The sequence below is a fragment of the Xiphophorus hellerii genome, chromosome 7, assembly GCF_003331165.1.
Source record: "Xiphophorus hellerii strain 12219 chromosome 7, Xiphophorus_hellerii-4.1, whole genome shotgun sequence".
Classification (NCBI taxonomy): Eukaryota; Metazoa; Chordata; class Actinopteri; order Cyprinodontiformes; family Poeciliidae; genus Xiphophorus; species Xiphophorus hellerii.
The window spans coordinates 7,615,016-7,631,933 of NC_045678.1; the positions used below are offsets into that span (position 1 = coordinate 7,615,016).

A 16,918-nucleotide genomic window follows, 5' to 3' on the forward strand; every position below is an offset into this window, starting at 1 on the left:
ATTCTTCAACGACGCTCATCAGACTGCTCTCTCAGTTATGTAGCATCTCACTGAGCATTATTATGAAAAACAAAAACACATTTCCTAGTTCCACCGGCAGATTATTTCACTTATAACATGGGAAAATATCTTGTTATATCTGCCAATGAAACTAGTACTTTTTCATCAATATTAAGGAATTATTTACTCAAAACAAGCCTCTATATCCTCCTGAAAAGTTACAAATAAGTTAGTTTTGTCGTATTTGCACTAGAAACTAGATCAAAAATACTTGGTAAGATTTTGTGTTTAAATAATTACCTCCTGAAGTGGTCACTAAGCGACAGGGGAAACCGGTTTATTTAAATCAGTTTTTAATCAGCATGCCGTGTAAAAATGATCCGGACACCTACCGACATTGTTGAGGGCGCTGCCAGTCGATGGAGACACTTGGAGGAGGCGTGGGTCAATGAACGGCGTGAAAGACGAAGAGGACTTGTGTTTCTGCATGTTGTTGCTCGACTGGCTCTATTCAGGGAAAAGGAGGTATTAAAAAATGATCAATCACTGATTAATCATGGATGGTTGGGGGGTTTTTTTAAGGACCAAAAGTAAAACTGCATTCATGAAGACAAGCTAACATGACACGCGTTTCTGTATGTTTCATGCAAACATAATGGGCAATGCAATCCAGGGGTACAAAAATAAAACAATAAAAGGTAAAAGAAAAAGAAAACTATGTGGATGTGGGTGACTAAGTGGAAAACAATGACACAAAAGGGAAACAAATGTAGATTTTTTTTCCGTGGATTGAAAGCATACTTGCCGTTGTACTGTTTACTGGCTTGTGTGCTATGAGCTACTGTCTGGGGAATATAAGAACGGACTGTTTGCTGAAAATAGGCAACATTAAGATAGATGATGAGACACACAGTAGAAGTTCCTGGTCATATTTTCATCAGAAGCACACACACTGTCTCAGGAGGAACTGTAATCAATAGTCCAGTGACGATAGATCTTTTCACCTGGATTAATTTTGCTTTAAAAAAATTTTAAAAAACAGCATTCAATCATATTTCCAAATTTCCCCCAGAGGAGTGGTCAAGTAGTGGAAAGTAGAGGGCACTGTTCTGATAAAAACTCTGTAATTAGTTTTTCTCGCTTTGTTTGCGATCTAAAATCCGAACATGTTGGCCTCCTGGCAAATATGTGTGAAAATGAATCCACCTTTTATTGTAGCAGCAAGAAACCAAACTTTAATCTTTGTCCACGCTTGTTTGGTGGGGAAAAATGTAAACATTTGTAACAAAAAAATTTACAAACTTATTAATGAGCGACAGTTATTGGCACCGTGAACAACCAATATGAACAAAACTGTATAAACTATAGTTTATAAAGCTGATCATAATTTTGAGGAACTTCTAATTGGTAATCCGATAACTACTGTTTACTTTTGGTGTAGATGTGACATGATCACGTCTTGACATCACAGCGCAAAGAAAGAGTTTACATAAAATCAAGAGAATTTTACTGTCATGAACAGCTGGATGTCATAGAAAAACAACGTGTCTTCTGTCAGAGGCTTCTTCAAATTCGTTGGAATACAGACCGCTACAGGAGATCCAACAACTCTTTGAAGAATTTTGAGTAATTTGAGGTCCAACAACATTTAATTTCCCTTTGGGATCAATAAAGTAGTTCTGAATCTTGAATCGAATTGAATTTCGAATGTAGGAGGAAGATAAAGGAGCAGTTTATGGGAAGATAAGCGGCATTTGGAGTCACCAAAATAAACAAAATGCTCGAAACAAACATATTACTTGTTCAGTAGTGATTCTAGAAAAAATAAATAAATAATCTAAGACGGAGACTCACAGCTGCAAACACTCCAGGTGGATTTGGCATAAAATAACATGTATGGCAGCCACTTGTTAAGCACAGTGGAGGATATGTGATGCTGCACACCGACTGTGATTTCAAAAGCTTACTATATTTTGGAATATGTCAAGATTTTATATAGAAATCAAGTTTATTTGTGTAGCACATTTCAGCAACAAAGCGGTTAAAAGTGCAGAATGTGCCAGAAAATGTAATATGTTGTCACTGGGTCTTTCAATGGGATAATGATTAAAGGAATATGGTCCAATCAAGTCAGAAACGGTTCATAAAGCCCTCGCTCTGTATGCCCCAACATTGTGAAGATTGCACTAAGCGCTCTTGTATCAGTACGAGACAGTTGTACAAGGCTTTGAAAGCAAGAGTATCAATAAATGTGCCAATAATTATTGCTTAATAGCGTCTTCTTTTTCCATAAATGAGTTAATGTACTGACATTAAAGTTGTTGTTTTTTCTAAATTTGTCTGCGTCAGATTATGCAGCTGCAATAAAAGCCAAATTTATCTGAAGGCTTTTCACACATCTTCACCAGGGGGCCCAACAAGCCGTTCGTGTCTGGACTACGCCGCTGTCTGCCCGGCTCTGCTGGCGCCGGGGCTGGGTGACGTACCTCTGCCAGAATGCCGAGCTTCTCCAGCGGGCTCTGGGGGGACATGGCGGAGGGACTGGCAAGGCTGGAAGAAGAAGGGGAGCTGGATGCAGAGGAGGAAGGGGAGGAGTGGTGGCTCTGCTGGATCAGGTCTGGGAGGTGATGGATGCGGCCGGCAAAGCCGTTCCGGTCAGGGTGCTGCGTGGGGTGATGGTGGTGGTGATGGTGGTGGTGGTGTTGGTGTGGGGGGCTGGGGGTGTGGAAGATGAGTCCCTGCGCAGGCGCCGAGCCGGGGCTCGGAGGGAAGCCCGCGAGCAGGCTAAGGGTCTGCGTTTGGCCCGAGGCAGGGGCCGTGCGCTTTCTGTTGTCACCTGCGCTCTGGAAGTAGAAAGAGGGGTAGACAACTGTGGGTCTATGTGTGTTCCTGATGAGCTCAGGGGACGGGAACGTGTTAGCTGGAGCGAAGGGGAAGCTACAGTGGCTAATCTACAGGTGAAAAGAAAAACTCTGGTTAGTAGCTTGTTATTGGGTTAGACTCTGAAGTTAACTCTGCTCCTCCTTGGAACTATTTAAAACCGCAGCAGTCGTGTTTTGTCGACGGATTGACATTTACGGTGCATGAAAATGGTAAGTTGACCTTTTTCACATGTCATGTTACAACCACAGACCTTAGAAGCTGCGTTTCCATTACAAATGTGAGTAAATCTTTGTCAACACTCTCCTGATGTCGAAAAAACAGACAATTTCGCAATTGCGGCGTTTCCATTTAATGAGAAACGAAATTAAAATCACGCATGAATACGGCTATTGATGCGACACCAGACAATATGGCAGCTTAAATCAAAGCACGCTCATGCTAAAATGGTCCAGTTAAAGTCCGGACCGCAGCCCACTTGAGAATTTGTGACAAAACGTGAAGCTTGACGTTCACTGAAGATCTTATTTCAATCTGACTGGCATTTAAAAAGAAAAAGACAATAAAAATGGAGGCTCTAGTTGGTCAAAACGGGTCGAAACAGCATTGTTTTGACCTGGAACTGAGTACAGATGGATGCCACCTGCAAGTGGTGGTTGTAACATGAAGAAATGTGAAAAATGTTTAAGGGATGTTTGCATCCCTTGAAAAGGTAATGTCACCTTACCTGTATTACATAAAGAATTTAGTTTTATTACAAGATTTTTTGTTGGTTTCATTTTAAGTAAAAAAAAAATCTGCAATTGGCTTTAAATGTTAGGCTTTTACTGTCATCACAACTGCAAAGTATGTAGGAACAGAAAATAATCAACAACATACAAACAAAATGAAAGAACACTGGGGATAGGAATAAAAAACAACAGCATGATGGTAAAAACAGAAGGCGTGCAGTAAATAAATGTTTTTCTTTTCTTTTCTTTTCCCTCCTCACTCGGCCGGTACCTGTCTGACGACCAGCGTGCTGTCTTTGCATCGAGTCGTTCCTGCTTCGTTCTCGCCCTCGTCGTGGACTATCATGGTTTTCACCGACTCCGTCTCGCCGTTGCTCAGCTTGGAAGAGCTGCGGGAGTGAAGGCAGCTTAAAAACCCTGGTGCTTTTCAAACTGGACACCTTGTCTGCCCTGCTGGCTACGTACACAGCTTTGGAGTCCTCTGGGCCAGACGTCGACTCTTCGCCTGCCTCCTGGTCCACCTCTTCGTCGTCGTCTTCGTCGGTGGTGTCCGAGTCTTCGCTGGAGGACGAATAATCCGTCACCTTGTTCTGGGGACGAACATCGTCTACTGCACGCAGCTCCTTGGCCAGAGCGGTCAGGTCCTACAAGATCAGAAAGGTGGAAAAGTTCTTCATTTCAACATATTTTCTTTTTGCTTATGCGAGTTTTGCCCCATTTTGACGCCGGTAGTTAGCAGAGATGACAGCATGTTGTATTATTGATTGTCTTTAAGTGAAGCAGGAAACAGCAAGCTGCTGGAGAGGAAGTAGTTGTAGAGGTAAAACCAGCCAATGAGAAGCCAAACAGATGCGAGGAGAGAAATGATCGTACAGCTGATGCTCTGCGAGCTGCTGGAGAGAAGGTTAGTGGATTAATTTGAATGATTAAACCATAAAAAAAGAGCTGTAAAGATGGAAAAAGTGAATCACTTCATCAATGTTACAGAAAGCGTGGGTTAAAATGGCAGCCAAGAGAGTCCGGCGGGGAAAGGAGTCAAACAAGAAGTGGAGCAAGGCAGCTCAGTCCAACAACTAACATCCGATTGGATCGCTCAAGGATGGAGAGCAGGAAGAGTGGGACAAAAACCCAAAAAATTTCAAACAAACCCACAAAGCTCAAGGTTCTAGATCTAAGGCAGCTAGAGCGCTATACGGTTCTGGCTCTGCTCTCACCGCTGGTTTGTTCGGCCTGACCAAGTCCCTCCTCTCCTCTGGCTTTTTCCCAGCATTCTCAGGTCGCTGGAGGGGCGAGCCCTCCGATTTGGAAGAAGCTGAAGAGGGTGGAGGAGGCGGTAATGTCAGAATAAAAAATAAATAAATGTATCTACAACTTAAAAATGTGCCTGTGTGGTTTTAGTGTAGCTTCTTCGCTAAAGCGGGATTATCTAAGGCTTCCGCTTCGGCCTGCCGTGTATCTGGTGTTGAAAGTGCGTGGGAACTCACAGCGGGCCCTGAACCTCTCTCCAGAGTCGCACTGAGAGCTGGAGTTACTGGAGCTGCTGGAGGAACTGGAGCCTCCGCTGCCGCTACTACCGCTCGTTTTGGGAACCAGTTTCTCCACGCGTTCCCACAGGAGCCGCGGCTCTGCCGAACTGCAGAGGCAAGAGAGGCAGCGTGAAACGACCACATGACCCTCGAGCAGGGGAGACACTGTGGCTTGATGCTTAAAACTACAAAAAAATGCTAGAGAAAAGAATTCAAGTTTTCTAAGATTTGTTTGATAATTCTGTTTTCTTTAAATTTGCACCTTTAAGTCTCTTATTACGAGAATTAGTCATAAAAGTAAGGCTCTTTAAGTGCCATCTTGCTTTATTTCTTGATGCAGAAAAGCATAAAACAGTGCAGATAATCACTTTGAAATGATCAATAAAGAGCAAAACTAATAATTAACTAGAGGGAGTTTAGATTCCTGACATTAAAAAGTTAACATTTGTTTTTGTTTTTCAGTTCCAATAAAGAAATAATCCATTTTAAGGAACTTTTTAACAGCACAGCCAGGAGGAGAATCCTGCTGAACAACATCCAAACTCATTTCCTGGAAACGTTTTACAAGGAAACATCTTTAACATCTAATTTTGTTTGCTTAATTCTACTAACATGTATATTCTCCACAGGTATTGATACTTCTGGTAAAGATGTGAAAAAAGAAAGCCTTGAGATAAATGTTAAAGAAGCATGGTGTCCACAGAAAACGCTTCATTTTCTTCCCCCTCCTGATTCAGTTTTAGAATATTTCCTAAACTATTATTTTCATTTTGTAAAGAATACATGCACCTACATAAAAGTTGTTTTATACATATATCATGTAAAAAAAAAAAAAGTTTAGATTTGTTCTTTATGCTCCTGGGATGCCGATAATTATGGTGGGAACTGTTATTTAATATATTTGTAGTAAAGTCTTACTACGTGCCACATCGTGTTCCTGTAACTCAGTCGAGCTCCACTAGAATGTTTTACATTGAATTTACAAGCTTGTTCAGTGGTTTTACATTGTTTTTAGATATGAATGTGCATTATGTCAATTTGTTTTTGTTTTCACTTTACATTAATCCCACTAGAATACAGAATATTGTACATCCACAAATAATATAATAACTAAAAATAATTTCCAGGCTTCTATTTGTGTGTTTTGCACTAATAACTCTGATTTTTTTTTTATGAAGTAGTGGGAAAGAAGTGCTATAGAGTAAGAAAAGGTGAGGGAATAAGAACAACACAAAAGCTAAAAAAAAAACAAAAAAGTTCCCATAGTGCTGAAAAACAAAACAAAACCAAAAACAATCCTCCACCTATCAGTGTTTACCTGCCAGCATTTCGGAGCACGTCCCTGCTCTGTGGGGCGTTGCTATGGTGATGAGGCGAGTCTCGCCTCGACAACACCGGAGACCTTGATGTTGTCCTGATGGGAACCTTTTGTGATAAAAACAGTGACCGGCTTACACATCAACGCGTCATTAGCAGAACACAGTCTGTGGAGATCCAACAGCAGCAGCTTGGTCATGTGGATTTATGATTTGAAGTCCTGATCTTTGTCAGAGTTTACAAAAAAAAATAAATGTTTCACACACATTAAAATACCTAAGCTGACCTGAGAGGAGAAACACTAAGGAGTCATATTTGCATCCAAAAGGCTGAAATAACTGAATTCTCCTAACTACAGGAACATGGCAGGGTGATGGTTTTGTTTATGACAGATTTTTATATCTGCAGGTGAAGAACTAACTTTGGCTCTGCAGGCTGGATTTAGGTCTTCGTGGGCTGAGCAATAAGTGTTCTGCCTATACTTAGCAGTCTGGGTTCACTGGTGGAGAAATAGGAACATTTTTCTACAGCGTAGCTAGGTAGACGTCGATGTACAGATTGTGTGTGTAGCTTTACCATGTCTTTGTGGTCAGGCAGCTAAGTGTAGTCGAAGGAAAGTGGTGAGACAGACTTTCCAAACTTGTCTTGGTATTAACCATTTTCTTAGTAACCACAGCCGTTTTAGGAGCCAGATTGTTATGGTTGTCACTGCTAGCAAGTAGAGATGCATCAAGAAACGCTTCCAGGCCACGCTGACCACAACAGTTTTTGTAGTGAAAGTTGTTAGTGAAGGTAGAAAACACCAATTTGGCTAGCTTCAGGATCAGTAGCGTATTGAAAGGCGACGTTAAAAGAAAAGCAAACATGAGAGGCTCCTGAAAAATGACAGAATTATTACAGAGAGATGTCATCTATTAAACCGAAAATTAAACTTCGGTTGCTTCGGTTATTCCACTTTTGACTTTTGCTTTTGAACTAAGAAGTTTGTCGTGCTAGCTAGTAAGCTAACATGACCTGATGAAAACAGGAGGTAAAAGAAGGAGCTGCCTGTCACATAATATCAATTCTAAAGAGCTGACTTTAGCTGATGAGAAGAAGGCTGAACATATTGCAACAAATTTGCTCTGTTTTAAGCTTTCAACCCCCGTCAGTCATGGAACATGATAGATTTAGAAATATTTGAGGCAGTTAAGAGATCTGAGAAGGACACATTGTCCAGGGAAGTCAGACAAAATCAGCTTATTAGCATTGCAACTAGCAATGCTAATAAGCTGTTTGCTAATATAAAAGCATCTGATAAAAGCGTTTTAGACTGGAAACCATTTCAAATGTCAACTTTGTAATTATTCCACCTTGAAAATACATATAAGACAAAACCCAAATCTCCTATCTGTTAACAGCAACTCTGTCAGTAAGCTAGCTTTCTTTGAGCTAATGCTAATTCAGATATTGTCTCCATCTTTCCAAGAATATTTACATAAATAGGGGGAATGCAATTCCTCACATCTGCTGAGGACTGCTCAATCAACACATAAAAAAAAGTCAAAAACATTTTTCTTCAACAAATACGATGATGAAATACTGTCGCTAACACTAAAATGCTGGAGGCCAGAATTGCCATCTCATTGGATCAAAAACAAAAACATGCAAATTACAATCAAGTCCCCCAGCGACACTCCGCCACACTACACGGGGCCCGATCTTACCCTCGGCGGGCCGTCTTCTGACGGGACCTTTTCGTGGGGCATGGGTCTGGACTGGGGATGGGTTTGTGGCTCAGTGCGTGCAGGCGCTGATGGTAAGAATGACGGTGATGACGAGGAGGATGCAGGATGATGGTGTTGGTGGGGTTCATGGCTTTTGTGTGGGTGGTAGTTTTCAAAGCTAGGTGTTAGCGGCTCGGTGAAGGAGTGCGACCGGGACATGACGGGTGGGGTTGCAGCAGATGAGTTTGGCGAGGCCACACTGCTGCTGCTCTTGAGAGCAGCCAGATGGGAACGGACCTTTTAGACGACAAGACAGAACACAACGGGGAGCACGGATCAGTCTGCATGCAGATAACCCAAACAAGGAGGGGGTATTCATTCATTCTTAGGATCTTATAAGGTTGGAGCATCTTGTAGCCGAGGAACTATGACATGAACTGCAATTACAGTTCACCAGAGAAGTATCATTACCCTCAATGTAATTTATAAGGTAATAGACACACACTAAATGGTTCCTCATTGTGAAATTGAGTCATTTTTACGAATACAATACCAAAGTTAGGCACACATTGGTATTTGGACTTTCTAATCAATGTTTTGTAGAACCACTTTTCACTGTTGGCCCTTTGGGGTATGTCTCTACTGCTTATGTTTGAATCAGTGAACATTAATTTTCTAGGTTTGCCACAGATTCTTAATTGTACTGAGGCCTGAACTTTGACTGGCTCATCCCAACACATGAATATATTTTGAGTAAATCCAAACCATTGTACTGTAGCTCTGGCTGTTGGTTCACAGTTTGTTGGAAGGCAGCCTCACGTCTTTCCCAGCCACCAGCAGGTTTGCTCCCTGAATTGGCTCCATCCATCTCCCTTACCCACTCTGACCAGCTTCCTTGTCTTTCCTGGAGAAAATCATCCCCACGACATGGTGGTGTGTTTACGGTAATGGGGTAGGGTTTGATTTCTGAGACACCGAGTGTCACCGACTTCCCCTTGTTTGCTATGTCTTCTCTAACGGTGACTTATTCTGGACTTTCCTTTCTTCGTCCATAAAGACTGTGCTACGTCTTTGCTTAATGCACGAATGCCTGCATCTTGGTAGGTTTGCAGATGTGCCATGTTCTTTTCTTTCTCAGATGAACTGTGAGGTGTTTGAAGCTTGGACTATTGCTTTTAACCTAACCTGGGTTTAACCTTTTCGACAACCGTTTCGCTGTCCTTCATGCTGTGATTCTTGGTCTTCGTGGTTCTATTTGTTCTGAGGCCTTCGAATTGCACTTAGGGTTACTAAAGTAAAGGGGTTAAACTAAAAGGCATGGCACACTCATTGTGATTTGTAAATTAGTGAATCACATTCCTCCCATTTTACAATTATGTACTTCTTAGGTTTTAATCTGTTAACTAAAATTTCCAAAATAATGCATTGTAGTGTTAAAATGATTTACTTCATCTAACGCTGTTCGCCTGACAAGGCTCCAGAGGCACAGCCTCAGCACAGCAGAGAGGGCTGCTTGTTTATGTTCAGCTTCCTGTCAAGGTTACATGAAAAGCCTCTTCATGCAAGAGGCTTTTCTGCCTCTTACAACACAGTTGCCAGGGTTTCACTCTGACGCTATGAAAATGGCAGCAATAATAAAGAAGGATGTTGTACAATTAATATTTAAATGAGCGTATAAAAGACATTAGACTGGAACTGAGATATTAGCTGCAATGCTTCATGTGACAGGCCTTACTTTATATTCATAAACTCCCTTTTGCAGCTGGTAAGGATTAAAATCTGATAGTGTAATTAAATGACATAATGCAGAAGCAAAAGGAAAGCAGTGTAGTTAACCTTCTCACACATTGATTCAATCCGGGAAGGGCTACAAGGGTGGTACATCGGACCCTTTGAGCTGGGGTCAAATCTTCTTCTTCTTCTTAATCTTGTCAGTGTATCAGAAACCTTTTAAAACCAAAGAGTAAGCAGATGCAACCGGCAGTCTCACTCCCTAAATGTAAGGGTGAACATTAAGAATAACTGATGTTTCCAAAAAACAACAACAACAAAAAAAACCAGGGATCTGCTATATTTATAAAACAGAGTGCAATATCTGATGCAGAAGTGTGTTATGTAACATTAACACCCAAAGATATAAATATGTTTTAGCACAGGCGTGACTAACAAAGCTCCAAACCTTTACAGAGCCCCTTCAACATGGAGAACAAAAAATAAACTGGCAACAGATTTACATGTAAGACAAGTTTTGAGAGGTCACCAGCAAAAATACTGTATTTTAAAACTCCAATGCTAGCCCACTAACTCTCGAGTATTACAAGGTTTTCCTATATTTATTAACATGGTAAATTTATCAGGTGATGCAGACATGTTGTAGCTTCTTCCTCACTGTCTCAGGCGTGTATTCTGGGTACCGTTTGAGGCAGCGATGGCAACTCTGCACCCGGGAGAAGTTTTTATTATACTTACACTCACACTTTGTAAAATGCCCAAATGCACGTCTCCTAAGCTAAACGCTTAACCCTTAGAGGACTTGTGTGACATTTTGCCGCAAACATCTGATTGTAATCTCTATGAACTTCAGTGTTGTTCTTACAGATTTCTGATTTTGTAATGTTCCAACACTGCAAATTTTTGCATTTAATCGTGAAAATCTGTAGTGTTTTTCAAGCTAATTTATGACCTTTCAACGTCAGAGAATATCCAAGCTTTTACTTGTAAATATGAGAAGTTAATCTCAAAATTTCAGTTCTGATTGCCGAAAAAAAAAAAACCCTCCTCTAATGCCATAATTTTTTTCTTTTATCGACAGTGGTATTATAAAAATGTAAATTTAACCACATTATTAAACTCTTGCACATGCTGCAACGTGTAGAAATATTGTCATGCATGCAGTTCTGCAAACGGCTGAATAAAAACAAGTTTCAAAGTCCTGCTTGCTGCCATCAGTAGCTACTCCTGCGTCAATGCTGCTGTGCAGAGCTACCAGAATGTATTTTTAATCCATTTCTGTCGTGACTCTCGACACACGTCGACAGAAACGCCACTTCACTTTGATTAACAGATAATTAGGCTTGCAGCTGTAATAAAGCTGAAGCTTCAGCTAAAGTATAATTGTATAGGAGCTCTCTCCACGACTAATGTTGTAAAAAAAAGAAAAAGGATGAAGTTGTACTATTAAAAAATTAACATAGGCTGGCATGCAAACATGCATTTAAAGACAAACACTCCACCGGGCAGCAAAATGTCTAAAACCAACCTCTTGTTGTAAAGTTTGAATCCTATCTTTCGTCTAAACCAGGAGTTATAACTACCTCCTCTATTTTCCTAGTAACGTCATAAATGGGGGTTATGGGAGTATAAGTGAGAAAAAAAAGGTTTTCTAATCTGATTAGATAAAAAAAAATATTGCAATCAATTATCTTAAATATTTATATGGATGAAAAGAGAGGCAATGTTAAGACACAAACCCACATCGAAGCTCACTGATAACCGTCTAAGAGGAGAAAGCTGACTGCTCAGCTTTACATTAAAAATGAAAGTCTAATAACACGCACGTGATTTATATAATTACCCTGATTCCACAACGCGACGGTGCCGCTTTTTCCGTTTTATTTAATCTGTGTGTCACGTTCGTGCCGATCGACTTTAATGAGCCGCAGTTATTCATGCAAAGCTGCTCCAGTCCCTCGCTGGGAAGAGACTATTACAGTCCGAGTCACTCCGATGCAAAATCTGGAGGCCTGTAAATTATAGATGCTGTTGAATACCAGCAGCGCAATGACGAGAAGCAGAACATGGAGCGGAGATGCCAAATATAGTGCAGAGATGTAAATGTTACAGATGACTTTACCCTGAAGCCTTCCACTCCCAGTGTAGACATTTGGAGGCTGATGCTGTTCACAGCACAACCAGGACATTCCCGATAAAATAAAACTCTGATGTGAGTTTTTTCATTAAAAAGAAAAACATATTCTTTTTTTTATGAATCAGTTCAACAAGCTTAAATTCAATCGTGGGGAAAGAAGTACAGGAAATATTCTCCTTTCATTGTTACAAAACGCGCTAACAGTTCCCGGCACTGTCGTGTCATGAAACTCCCCGTCCGCAAATGAATAAAGCATTAGTTTGGAGATTTAAAGACTTTCCTCGGTACACTGCAGTCATTTTGGGGAGGGGAACTGAAACGGAGGTGATGACAATGAGACTCAAAATGGAGAAGCATACAAAAGAAATGCTTTCTCCGTGGATCCAGATGAAACAACCAAACCGTGGCTAGCTAAAATCCCTGATCCACAAAGAGTAAATACTGAAGGAAAAAAAGCGGCATTAGTCAAAATGTTATTGATACATCCAAACAACATTTGAAATCACCTGAAAATGAGAGAGTTAGTGGGGAAAAAAAGGTTTCAAAGATCAAATATAAACACAAATAAGTGAACATTAGCATTTTAAAACTTTTCAAAGCATAAAAGTAAAAAGTGCACCTAAATTGTCATGAGTAGAAACTGGACTGATTATGCGCAAAAAAGTGAGACTTTTAGCTACCTCCATTCACTACTGCTATGTTTTACAAAACTAATAGAAAGTATTTTAGTGAATTTTGAAAACAGCTTTTAAATTACAGATTTTGTCAGAAAAGGTTTTTCTTCAGAGTGAACAATTACAGGCAGACTGAAATTACCGCAGGGGGTTTTAGATCCCCAGCAACGGTGCCGACAATTGACGAAATATAAGAGTATGTTTCAATGTACCAAATTATATGCAGATCAGATCCAGGAAACGTGCATTGCCACATGTTAATATGCTCAGAGTTAAAACAATACATACTTTGCACTTTGCAGATGTTCACATTACGAGCAAACCATTATCTCTGCAGCCTTTATGACCGATTAAGCAGAGCAGGAGACGTTGTCGTTACCTGCGGCTCCACAGGCCGGTGCATCGCGGGCGCCTCCGATGCGGCGTTCCCGTTAGCGTGCGAAGACTCGGAGCGCGGCGGCACCGGGGGCTGCTGGGGTTTGGTCTGAGCCGACTGCGGGGAACCCTGAATGTTCTTCCTGTACCGCTCGTCGGCCTGCGGAGCGACACACAAGAGGCTTCAGAAAACCCGCAGTCTGGACGAGACGGCACTGCGACGAGGACAGAAGTCATCAGACGCCGCGGTTGGTTAGTTTGTTTCCCAGAGAGAAAAAAGGGTTATTCGTACGAGCAGTAGTCCAAGCACATTGGAAAACAAAAGACTCTCTACTAGGCCGGCGGTGTTACTGTCGCTGCATTATTCCCACAAGTCAGCGAGGACGAGAGCAACATGACCAGTAAAAGTGACATGCCGTTTCTCAAAGGAAGACAGGAGAAGTTAAGACACGCACATCAGGCTCTAAACTCCCAGAAGAAGTAATAGAGATGAGTTATGAAAATATGAGAGCTCCTTTTTCAATGGCCAGAAGTTTAAAGCAAGATTTATTCTTTAGATCAAGAAACATAATCTATACTCATCTGATTCTTGATTTTTAAGCAAGTTCCTGTTTTACAGTGCATAACATTTGTAGTGATTTAATTGTTTGGAACGATAGCGGGCCATAGCAAAAGAGATCCCTTTATGTTCGAGCTGTCACAACACTTTTCAGAACGGATTCTTATTTAAGGAATAAAAACGGACATGTTTTTCATACAGCAATATTTTTAAATCAAATGCAAGAATCGGAGAATAAACATTTAAGCTTGAATACACCAAGTCAATGATTGCTCCTTGTATATATATATACAAGGAAAAAGTGAAAAAGTTCCTCATCAGAGGAAGCCCAAACTGACTGCTTTCTTGCACACAGTGTGACATCACCCCTGCGTCTAACTTAAAAAAAATAAATAAATAATGATAGCTTATGACTGGAAAATTTTGAATGCTTAATAAACATAGTTGTTAAAGATTTTGTTTTTCAAACTCATTTTACTTTTCTTTATTATAAGAGTTCACCCGTTGAATGTAACAGATGTTTACCTTGTGTGTAAACAGACATTTTGTGAATAGAATAGACTGGTTACAGTCCCAAAGATTGACCTATTTATAAGTCATTTTAAATGTCTGTCCTCTTGTTACACAACGACCTTACAGTGAGTCTGAGGCAGTAATAGTCAGTGATTAAACTCCAAGTCCATCACCAACAGAAATTATTGGGAGATGAATGGAAGGCGTTCAGATTAGAGGCCTCCAAAATCAGAGTATGACATTAACAAGCACTTCTGTGTCTATAATACTACTAGTCACTACTAGGAATTAAACTAGACATTCAGGCATTATCCTGGGATTGCTTTGGTTACGTAAACTGTTTGACTAAGTGATTCAAGTGATCAGAAAACAAAATTATTTATTTTTCCATTGACAGGGTTCCTGCAGGTTTCACCAACTCAAACTTAAGACCTTTCTAAGACCATTTTGAATTAAATTTAAGATGTGTATCACGACAGAAATGTGCAAAAAAAAAAAAAAAAGAACCATGTTTTGTATTGAAGCAGTGCACAAAATGCAACGTCGCATGGGTTGGCAACAGAATGAGCCGGTGGTGACGATGAACCGTCGTCCAGCTACCTGGCGATAAATGCACACTTTCCCACCATAGCTGCAAAAAATGCTAGCTTGCGACAGAACGGATTGAAAATGTGTACACACGACTCAAACGTTTGTTTGACAGGAAAGAAACATGATATAAGATAAGATTGTCCCGCCACGACAAAATGTAAGACCTGTGAGAAACGAATTAAAGCCAACTTACATTTTTTAAAGCAAATTTAAGACATTTTAAGGCTTTAATATTACTTAGATGAATTTAAGACATTTTAAGGCTTTAGTATTACTTAGATGAATTTAAGACATTTTAAGGCTTTAGTATTACTTAGATGAATTTAAGACATTTTAAGGCTTTAGTATTACTTAGATGAATGTAAGACATTTTAAGGCTTTAGTATTACTTAGATGAATTTAAGACATTTTAAGGACACGCAGACACCATGATAGAGGATCATCATTGAGGATTAGGCATTAGTCTCTAAATATATACAATGTTAGAACGTATATGAATTTCTTCTTGCATCTGACCGAGGTTTACATTTACAGATCGAATTTTAGCCACATTGGTTGCTTTGTACTGTCAGTGACAGATTTGGTCAATAAAAAGAAGAGGACTGGAATATTATTTATTTTGATACTTGAAATAAGCTGAGTACATTAGTCATTTTGCTAAGGGTATTTACGTTTGGATTGAACCAAAAGAAAAGCCGACACAGACGCTCGTGAATATAACGGTTGTCTTTTGTTGGTTCAGCTTTAGCGTTATTAAGTGTGTGAGAACCTAGTTTCATCATGAGGGTTGTGAGTTGTAGGAAAGGACAACATCTACCAAGCACCCACCCATTCAGCAGCAGGAGTCAGCCACCACAGAGGAAGACACAACAGACCCAAAGCAGTAAGTTCACACAAGCAAAGCCAATACTTCTGCTGCAGTCGAAGGGAAGGTGTTCAGTTACAACGTTCACCTCTCTGACCGGCTCAGAGTCAGGTGTGGGGCCTTGTTGCTCAGCCGCAGGAAGCTTGGGTTCTGTCGTTTTCTCCGGTCCGGGCCGCGTCTTCTCATTGCTAAAGCCCTGCGGTTGTTTTTGTGCATCCGGGTCGGGAGTCTGCGGGGGCTTTACCCTGTCGGCTTCGAGGCTCTGCGGGGGTTTGGCGCTCTGCTGCTGGCTTGTTTTGCTACTGTCCGGGTTCTGGTTCTGGTTCTGCTGCAGTGACAGCAGGTAGGACTGCTCCTGCTGCAGCTGCCTCTGGAGCTTCTGAGCCTGCCGCTGCTCCTCAAGCTCCCGCCATTTATACTCCTGAGTACAGGGAGGCCGGAGTTCAATTTAAAAAAAAAAAACAAAAGAAGAAGAGTCACTGTAAGAGGCTGGGCGAACGGGCTTCACCGACTATTCTGCTGATTTTATAAATAACAATAAAACACCTTTAACTTCCTCTGGGACCCCAAACATTCATCAACAATTTATGACTAGGGTTTGTTAGCAAGTTATTCTTCTGTGAGCCAACTCAGACTCTCAATTTGAAAACTGAGGGAAACTAAAATGCTTCTACCATCCACCGTTTTGTGCCATTTTTAGTAATTCATAAATATTTGACTTGTTGAAATAAGCCTATGAGGAAGCTCATTTTTATAATGGGCTCATAAACTGACTCTCAAGGAAGTGTTGACCGCAGACAATGATGTAGAGGTGATGACGGTCACATCCTTGCATTAAATGAGTATTTACTGTCAAACCCAAAGGGACAAAATCCTTAAAAAACAAAGCAACCCAACGTCTACAGAAGACAAACGGGGGCAGAGCAAGGGGGAAACCCTCTCTTCCTGCTGGATGACTGGTTTCCTGGTGACGGCATCTCCATCACTGAGGGCCCTGTAAACATCCCGACTTCCCCTTTCAAACCCTGAGAAAACTCATTATGTCGTGACCTCAGTTTTTAACGGCTCCCCGTGGATCTCTGAAACCCAGAAAATAAAATAAAAAACTAAACAAAAAGATAAACTAAGCATCGGCATTCAGTTGGCCGGCGAGGTAAATGGAAACAGAAACCATGTGCAGAGAGGGACTCCTGCCGTCCAACTTACCAGCCTGATGAAATGTGACACTCGGAGGATTACACTCGGAATGCAAAAACAGACGGAAGAGTGTGACTAATAAGACAATAGAGCAAATAAACAGTGGAGCCAGGAGG

At 40.9% G+C, this 16,918-nt stretch overlaps 1 protein-coding gene across 7 annotated transcripts in view; it reads right to left on the bottom strand.

Annotated features, from left to right (window-relative positions):
* Window positions 1–16,918, bottom strand: part of LOC116723020 (mitogen-activated protein kinase kinase kinase kinase 4-like) — a 99,758-nt gene that overhangs the window by 14,934 nt on the left and 67,906 nt on the right. The window contains exons 15-24 of one of the 7 annotated variants that reach the window (XM_032567529.1): window positions 15,703–16,026; window positions 13,082–13,237; window positions 8,161–8,457; window positions 6,456–6,562; window positions 5,096–5,244; window positions 4,826–4,923; window positions 4,077–4,255; window positions 3,883–4,000; window positions 2,487–2,843; window positions 393–507 (exon numbers count right to left, since the gene is read on the bottom strand). In XM_032567529.1, coding sequence (XP_032423420.1) covers window positions 393–507; window positions 2,487–2,843; window positions 3,883–4,000; window positions 4,077–4,255; window positions 4,826–4,923; window positions 5,096–5,244; window positions 6,456–6,562; window positions 8,161–8,457; window positions 13,082–13,237; window positions 15,703–16,026 — 1,900 coding nt within the window. Of the gene's footprint in view, window positions 1–392; window positions 508–2,486; window positions 2,844–3,882; window positions 4,001–4,076; window positions 4,256–4,825; window positions 4,924–5,095; window positions 5,245–6,455; window positions 6,563–8,160; window positions 8,458–13,081; window positions 13,238–15,693; window positions 16,027–16,918 lie in introns of all 7 variants that reach the window. The other 6 variants (XM_032567528.1, XM_032567530.1, XM_032567532.1 and 3 more) reach the window with 6 other exon arrangements.